At 34.7% G+C, this 9,601-nt stretch overlaps 1 protein-coding gene across 2 annotated transcripts; it reads left to right on the forward strand.

Annotated features, from left to right (window-relative positions):
* Positions 1-866: 866 nt before the first annotated feature.
* Positions 867-8,100, forward strand: LOC128206920 (uncharacterized protein DDB_G0290301-like). 2 transcript variants are annotated; one of them, XM_052909661.1, is made up of 8 exons: positions 867-1,130; positions 2,444-2,601; positions 2,874-3,026; positions 3,174-3,340; positions 3,677-3,907; positions 4,409-4,639; positions 5,097-5,210; positions 7,601-8,100. In XM_052909661.1, exons 1-7 carry the CDS (start codon positions 1,036-1,038, stop codon positions 5,175-5,177), a joined length of 1,116 nt encoding a protein of 371 aa, XP_052765621.1. In that variant the 5' UTR covers positions 867-1,035; the 3' UTR covers positions 5,178-5,210; positions 7,601-8,100. The 2 variants fall into 2 exon arrangements, with proteins under 2 accessions (XP_052765621.1, XP_052765622.1); XM_052909662.1 differs by lacking the exon at positions 7,601-8,100 and having other exon boundaries at positions 5,097-5,262.
* Positions 8,101-9,601: the final 1,501 nt, after the last annotated feature.

The following is a 9,601-nucleotide window of genomic DNA, read 5'->3' on the forward strand; positions in this document are numbered from 1 at the left end:
TCAACTGTTTATGGTAAGCTCTCGTAGCACAGTGGATACAACAATGAACTGCAACTTTGGCGACAGCGGTTCGAACCCGATCTCCGAATCGATTTTTTTTTACATTTTGGTATTTATTTTAAAATATTTATATCAAAGAATAAAATATTTGATTAAATAATTGTCCTGAGAATCATTACAGAAAACAACTTTTTTAGGTGCCAGTCTGGGGTACAGTCCCTTTAACCTTTGAATATGTATTCATGCTCTTTCTTAATGCATAAGGGATCATTCACATGAGTTTTTAGGCGAACCACGAACACCACTGTAACAATTATCCTTTTTCACAGGTGAATGTTTACATCGACACCAGTTGATATGAATAAACACAGTTCCCGGGCAGTACTGAACCGATGCGCAAATATAAACCCAAATTCAACATTTTTATCAAATCAATAACATTTGAGTAGCGGCGGATAAAAGAGGTGATGAGCGGGGGTGAAAATCTAGCAATTAATTTATAGTCGCCTTAATGAGTATGCAATAATGTACTAATTTTCTTAACATAAGACTAAATACCTGTAATTGTATCATAATGCCCTATTCTTAAATATGGTTCTGTAAGAATTCTGTATTTCAATATGCTGTTTCATTCATAGTTTTGAATATACAATGCACTTTTTGTTACTAAGTATACTTAAATTATTTAATCCTAAAACTTGAAACGTTTTAAACCAACCTTTGTTATTGGTGCAATTGGCACATTCATTGTGAATTGTATTGGAACAAAAACATGTATTACTATCAATCTATGAAGTATTATTCTTCAAATTACCTTTAACATTGATCAAGATAACTCTCATTGAAATGAAATATAATTAGTGTCGAAGTGTCTATTGTACACCTGAACAAAAGATTTAAAAATGTGAACGCCATGTATGTGCACTCTGTCGGAACTACATTATTAATCTGAAACAGAACAAGCATAGCAAACGGGTTTAACTGGGATGTATTAAAATATTATCTTCTGGGGGTTTTCATGGAAGTGGATGAAAAATGGGCAGAAATCGAAAAAGGAACAGAAGATGGGGTCAGAATCAGCGACTGCCGGCGCAGTCTCAACCTTCTTCACAATTCCCGTCGAGTTTCAGGTACACATTTTTAATATAGAGTAGCAATTGTTTAAACCAAACTTTTAACTTAAATTGTAGTTGGTACGCTCAAACAAATGTCTGCTTGATATATGATGGTGCGTTATTCAGTGCCTAAAATCGATATTCAGACATGTAAACTTTGTACGACATGACCTTCTGACTACTTCTTGAAGGTTCGTTGGTGTTTTGTACATATAAATTGGAACTGATATGTATTTTGGAGGGCAAATCAAATATAATCAAACAAATACTTGAAACAACAGCTGAACAAACTTGAAGCAACATGGTTCCGATAGTCTCCAATCATCGACAGCAGAAACAACAGACACACGGTCCTTCAAAGCTGGCAGTTTGTGTTAAGTATGCATGCTTCAAAGAATGAATTTTAGAACGAGCGCATACATGTATAAACAATCACATGTAATGCCAATATCAGATACCAATTATTATGGGATCAATTTGGTTAAAGTCAATTGATCAGTAAAAGAATGGTCGATTGTGGGTATTCAACGTCATTCCGACGATGACGTATATCAAATGTTATTAAATAACTATTAATTATTAGCACTTAAACACAGCATTTGCCTCCTCCAATAATACTAAGGCCCCATCTATAACAGTGTCAATATCTATATCAGTTAGCAGCCCCGCGTCGAAAAGTGATATAGAATATAAAGCCCGCATTTTTAAGAATTCGATTGGTTTATTAAACAGGGTAAAAAAACGATATAGTTTCGCAGCCGGAAGTTAAGAAACAGCAACCATTTTTTTCAAAGTCAGTATTAAAACGTTCGTCGGCAGTTTGAGCACGAAACTAATTCATAGTTTTAGCGTATACAGAAAAAAACACGATTTAGTTGTATGTAACCGCTGTGTACGTTTTAATATACAAGTGTTTACATTCACTCGGATAAATGCGGAAGAATGTCGTCTGGCGAGGAAATGATAGAGCTGCTAGCTAATGATTATTAACCATGGAATACATGAATGAAACCGAAGAAAATTACTTTCAAGTCTTAAAGATGAGTCTGTGGTTGTGCCCCACCAAGTGACGGAATCAAATTCTGGAGAGCAACGTTTTCATGCAGTCTCTGAAGAAGACTGACAGCTTTATTAAATTACAGCCTTCAGTGCATGAAGATATTTAATACAATTGTCAATACAAAAGTGATTTGACATTGGCTCTGTTATTTGTCCTCATGTCAGTCGTATTGGCACGAGGCCTATGCTATAATTGCATCGGCCTCATCCCGATGATGTTATAACTGCATCGACGATTTTACAAAATCTGTGAATGTTTTCTTTATAAGGATTGGAGAGCACATAGGGACAGAGGATCGTGGCACAGAGTTTAAAGATGGTCAAGGGTTTATCGACATTGACTTCCGTGCCAGTGTGGCGAAATATGTGTCAGCGTTTGTGAACAGCCATGCACATGGAACGCTTTTCGCAGGCGTCAATAATGCAGGTAAACGTTAACACGAAATATACTTTTGAATTGCGGTCGACGGTAAGCTTTGAAACTTTTGATAGGGGTTTGAACCTCTTAATACACCTACCAGGCTTTACAGAAAACAGTAAAGGATCGCTTTTGAACTACATTAAACAACGGGAAATTAGTGAAATCACCAGTTTTCATTGGTTCGTTTAAAAGATTTTCTCATAGACTAAACATTTTTTAGGGACTTGGACTTATGTGAGCTGTTTTGAATAAGGATATATGAATTTTACTATCCCTAGGCCATGTGACCGGCTACGAAATAACCCAATCAAAAGAGGATCGTCTTAGACTACAAATTGATGAAGCAATCAAAGATATAAAGCCGAACATATTTCCAAACGACTACTCCGTCGTCTTCATACCGGTAACAAATCAGAAAGGAGATCTAGCGGGTAAATCATATATACATATGAGGACGCTTCGTTTTGTGTTTGGAGCCATTTAAGCAAGTGTTGATCAATTACATGCTGTAAAGTCATCAATGTAATATTTATTTACAACTGTTATTTGTCACAGCATCTTAACCTGGATGTTTTCAGATGGGTATAGAACAGGACGGTACTCCGTTGTGATATGTATCGATGTTAACGGTGATCGTATAAACAACAATAGGCAGCTTTACAGAACACTTCAAGGAACTTTTATGAGAAGAGACGCCGGAGTGCAATCTTTGGACGCACAGGATATCCATGAGTTCTATCAAAGGGTATGGATTCTTCATGAGAGAGAGAGAGAGAGAGAGAGAGAGAGAGAGAAAGAGCGCGAGAGAGAGAGAGAGAGCGAGAGAGAGAGAGAGGGAGAGAGAGAGAGAGAGAGAGAGAGAGAGAGAGAGAGAGAGAGAGGGTGATTTGTCTTAACGTTAAAGTAATCATATAAGATACATATATAGACAACTTGAACAATTTTAAAATCATTATTAAGATTATTTGAAATAGGTATATCATATATACGTTATTTCACTTATAAAATCAGGTTTCATTATTGAACGGTATATTTTGGAATTGTTTGTTCAAAAAACAGGACAATTTCCATACCGTTTTAGAGAAATCAAAGTGAGATGGATCGGTTGAAGAATGACCTTAAACAGAAAAACAAACACAAAGACAATGAGTTTGACAAAAGGATTCGTGAAATTGAAAATAAACACAAACAGACGGAAGAAGCGTTGGAAAGAGAGAGACTGGAACTGCTTGCTAAAACTAATAAACTGCAAGAAGAAATAGAAAGGTTCAAACAGCAACGTGAGGAGAGTGTAGATGCCCGAGGAACAGAGGTTGGTGCAATGTTGTTGATATACTTTTAGATGGATGAACGCAAAATGGTTTAAAGTTAAGCTAAACAAGGTAGCACATGCAAATGTATTGCTTCCAATCCTCAGAGTACATAATGTTGCCATTCGAAAAGAGGATGTTTTTCAAATTGGTAAGATGAAAGTTTTACATCAAGCGAAACAGTAACATGAACATTGTACTGTCCGATTGTTGTCCAATTATCGTTCCGTCTAGCGATATTGTACAACGCTGTTGTTTCTGTTCATTGTTTACGGTATAGTTACCTTGTTTGTACAAATTAATTTAATTCTAGCCACAGTTTTTTTCTAGGCTAAACATTATAAAATTTTATAATTTCAAAATCATGCTTATGAATATTTGAAGTACCCACATCATATATGGAGTTATGGCACTTAGTTTATTTTTATTATGGAAGGTAAATTTCAGTTTGATAATTTTGGAATAAATTATTCAAACACTGGATTATATCCATAACGTTTTAGAGAAATCAAAGTGAGATGGATCCGCTGAGGAGTGATCTTAAACAGACAACCGAACAAAAAGACAATGAGTTTGACAGAAGAATGCGTGAACTTGAAAATGAACACAAACAGAAGGAGGAATCGTTGGAAAGAGAGAGGCTGGAACTGCTTGCTAAAACTAATAAACAGCAAGAAGAAATAGAAAGGTTTAAACAGCAACGGAAGGAAAATGTAGAGGTCCGAGGAGCAGAGGTTGGTGCAATGGTGCTGATATTCTTTTAGATGGATGAACGCAAAATGGTTTAAAGTTAAGCTAAAAAAGAAGCACATGCAAATGTATTGCTTCCAATCCTCAGAATACATTGTATTGACATTCGAATATATGGTTTTCAAATTGATAAGATGTTTTATATAAAGCGAAACAGTGACATGAACATTATACTGTCTGATTGTTGTCCAATTATCGTTCGTAGATTTACTGTCTAGCGATATTGTACAACGCTGTTGTTTCTGTTCGTAGTTAACGGTATATAATAGTTACATTGTTTGTACAAATGAATTTAATTCTAGCCTCAGTTTTTTTTCTAGGCTAAACATATTACACTAAATGAACGGAAATGAATCTGACAATAACTTTGCCAGTTTGGTTAAATAAAAGTTCGTTTGGGATTACTAGTATTAAGCATAATTTCTTACCAATCTTTTCCAGGCGTCAAAACAGACCCAAGAAGAAAGGCGGAAACCTAGTGGCCAAACTGATACAAAATCAAAACTGTGTACGATATCCTAGAACATGAATTGGGTGATCTCATTTGACTTACTGGTATTGTTTTCTTAGTATTGCGTTTTTATGAATAAAATGAATATTCGTTTTCTTTAACAATGTTTATTATCAACATTTATATCAGCATTGAACAGTCCGTTAGAGTCATACAACTGAAACTACAGTGAGAATCACGGATGAAATAAACTTCGGTGAGATTAGAACATAAGCATAACAGATGGACAAATGATATCTAAATGACAATGAAAAATATCCATTAAGGCACTAACACAGAGAAAAATAGGATGATGAAGAACTAACATTAAAGAAATTCAAACGTTCATTCTTTAGTTTTAATGAACAACAATGTTCAAGAGAAAAACATACATCCATTGCAAAATGTTTTGGTGTGATAAGGAGCAAGCAAGGTTCTTTGAAGAAATTCATTTTAAATTTTCACTCAAAAAAGCATTTGCTTTTCTTCGGAAATAATTGACAACAATATATATCTGTATTTGTATTAACATGGTCCACATCAAAAATGAATTTGGATTTCTTGATGTCTTCAATTAAGAAAGATATTCAAATAAATATCGAAACATAATAATTCATTTCGTGCTTTCAAAATTGCAAATGTATTTTTTAAAACAGATGTAATCACTACGAAGTCACAAGTAATATTGATTAAACAGCTTAAAACAAAGCATACTCAGGAAGTACTCTCAACTCCGTATTACCCATGCACACGCAGCAAATGATGTTTTTCATAATGCATGCTGAATCCGGACCCTCCACACTAAATAAAATTAAATAGTTTCTGCTCAGTGACATGAACCTAAATTCTAAATAAAAATAAAATGGTTTTAACTCTTGCACAGTGACATGCCCTTAATAATTAATAAATACACGGCATTGTAGGTCAACATATCGGTTGACGATGGCTCAAGGACAAACATGTTTTGTGCAGATATTCTCCAACACAAATGTATTGAATAAAATTCGTTGAAACTGAATATATGGCCTGTGTAAAGGGCAATTCAACGTCGAACTAAACATGAACGAAATTTTATTTAAAATAAAGCAAGCCTGTGGTGTTAATTGACAAATATTTGTTTTTGTTTTTCAAATAGAAACGATAAGGCAACTAGCTTTTCTGTAATTCAAAAGGTGCATTACACTTTTGTTATTAGAGTTATTCGTCAGATAAGGATATTTGATCTGGATTCCATTACATTAAACACTGTGACCAAGAGTAACTATTATCCATGATGATTACTGGAGAAGTTGACTTCACAAGCTGTAAACCAATAATAAAATAACGTTTAGATTCAACAGTGGTATAAATATGTCGTCAATTGGGCAATCCAATGAACTTTATGTCATATTTTTTTGTCCTTGTATTAACCTTATAAAAATGAAATATAAAAAACAACCTATTAACCTTGTTAGCATACTTATTGAGCAAATGCGGTATTAAGTAAACAGACTGTTATTTGCCTTAGCACCACACTTTTTATCTGACAAAAAGGGAATTAAGCACCTGTTTATATACTTACTTACTTCGAAGAATGTAATTTTTATTTGTTTCAAATTATGCCAAGATTCTGTGAAGAGGTGGTATTTTCACTTTTGTTCACTATAAAGTTGCCACAGCAACCACATTTTTTGTTTTCTAAACAATAAAAAGACATGCATGGCACATGTTACGTTGTGACTTCCGTTCTTCGTTTCAAACATGTAGTTTTTATACGTTTTTATATCTTTTCTCTCTCTTTATTCGTTTCCATAAGTACCAGAAGTCTTGTCAAAAACACAAATAGTACGATATGAATAATGTACTATTCGCCCTCAATCAACACATCAGGTTTAATTAACAAAGCTTGAATACTTCTTGAGATATAGCAGTGTCAACTGACTGACGGACACGGAATGTGTTTCTATGTTTGACCAAATGAATCAACTAAATACACCGATATTGACACATAGAATAGAACTGCGCTTTCATTCTCGTCGCTTAAATTTTGTTGTGTTTTTTATTTCAACTTTTGCAACGATTTTTTTATCAGGTGTACAATACAAGAAGAGATGCAATAAACGTCTATGTTTACAGACAAATTGCAGATAGGCAATCATAAAGTACTAAGCGTAAGAATTTTAACTTTCGCTGGTGTTTGAAGGTCCGTCCACTGTCATTTATCCTATAAACCCTGCGTCAGATTTTGAGCTGATAATGTGTCAGCCAATGAGGTTTTATTAAGATGGGTTCATTCTTAATTATTAAGATTTAAATGCATTTCATCCAACTATCACTCAGTATAATTAATTGGTATTTTTTATAATCTTTCAGTGGCAATTTTGTCCTAAAATCGGCGTATACAATCTTCTAACGAAACATAACCTTGATCAGCGCTAATTCGTTTTTAATAAGGTTGTGTCTTTCTTTTATTTAGAGAACATATCTGACGCAATCACTTGACGAAGTGTTCGACATGATGACGCCAAACGACGCGTGCCCACTTATCACGTGATGATGTGAACGCCCCGGAAAATTCGCAAAATCTGATATGATATTCTTATTGTTCTGTCTGACTTAGCTGCTTTGTATTGCATTGTGTTGAAATTGTTTTATTCATAACTTTCTGTCAGTGTTTCAAGTGCAAATCGTATTTAAAAATCCAAATCTAGCTATTTTTTGTGTTTTCGGAAGAACAATATATACATATTTACAATTTTGTATGGGTATATGTTTGTTTTCGACTGTTTTTAATTATTTGAACAACTGACCACCATTTTGACGCAGTAGTTAATATTTTAATGCACTTACTGTTCTTGTTAAACACCCCATTCTTGAGCTTGACAGTGTTCACGTGTACACGGGCAAAGAACCACGTGCATAGGCGTAGCTACATGGAGGCATCGGTGGCCCGGCCCGGGCCTACAACAAAATAGAAAATTGAACAAAAGATTAATAAATAAAATAAATGTATGGTGTTGTGTACTGTGCAGTAGCTTTTTATCAAAATAAGTAGTCATTAATGATGGGTATTTAATAATAATATACTAGTTTTAACTTGCTCGCCCTATACCTCACAATGCGCCAGATGCATGCCATCCCATTTCTACTTCGCTACAAACAGCTTTTAAAAGCCACGGCAAAAAAACTACTATCTGCCATTACTACAGTAACCGATTTGAGTACATGATAACCTCATAGTTTGTGCGACAACTACAATTTAGTGGGGACATAGAGTACAGAAGAAAACCAGTGTATAAGACACTAGCGCGAGACTCTACAAATATTTATTTTTCCAAAAATTGTATAATTTGTGGGATTAAAAATGTCTAGAATTCCCCCAAAAATACTATTTAAGAGCATTGATCGCATATTGTTAGACTTCGCAGCATATGCTTGTATTACGTTGAAATGGCAATATATGCTTAGGTTTCCGATTGGGTGGGGGCATATTAAAATGATACCTCACTCCAACATCAAAACGTAAACTTTAGATTTGAGATTTATTTCAAAATAAAAAAGATGCGGAAAAACGATTAAATAAATTTGAATTATCTGCAACAATCTAAAATTCGGAACGTACAATATTTCACTGTAATATATGAACACCTGCACGTAAGATTTGAGAGGCGTTTATCAGTTTGATAAACTGAGATTTGGAAAATATTCCTTGAAAGTACAATAGTTTTAAGTAAACCTATACTCGTATATCACAGTTTTGTAAAGCATTTTAATCGTCTGGCCTTTCGATGACGAAGTCATTAAAGAAAGTTTATGTTTTACTAATAATATCTGTCATGTGTTCCCGTTCCGGATAGAAAAATCCGACCCGAGGGCACCTGCGTTGCCTGGTAACGGGGCTTGCCGAGTTACCGGCTACGCAGCGTGCCCGAGGGTCGGATTTTTCTATCCGGAACGGATACGCATGATAGATATTTTTTCTAGCATACCTTAATTATTTTTTTGTGAAGAAACTGCATAAAACAGCTCATTTTTGTACATTTCACCAAAAAGCGCGTGCGATAATGTTTACTGATGTCATGACGCGCAGTAATTTTTATTCACTGTCAACGTCAATAAGTAGCTTCGATATCAAGTCTTTGAAGGGTTATTTCGATTTGTTGTGAAGATATATTTTTGCAAAGCTAATGTTTATGAAACTCATCTATTGACATCTCATAATTATGGTTACTTAAAGTATTTAATAAAAGAAATAAAAAGTATTACGTCACAGCGCGTGACTCATCTGGCATGGGGGGATGCCAGATGGGATTTTCCAGCACGGCTGACGTCACCGGAAATGCCTATCCGGTGTGCTAGAAATGTGCATATGTATATTTAGCAACGTGCAATTTAATTTCGAGCCACAAATAGTTTTTTAGTGGCTTAGATTAATTATCCGTTATCGCCAGTGTTTTGTCATATTATTGAAATATTT

Source organism: Mya arenaria, chromosome 10 (genome assembly GCF_026914265.1).
Source record: "Mya arenaria isolate MELC-2E11 chromosome 10, ASM2691426v1".
Lineage (NCBI taxonomy): Eukaryota > Metazoa > Mollusca > Bivalvia > Myida > Myidae > Mya > Mya arenaria.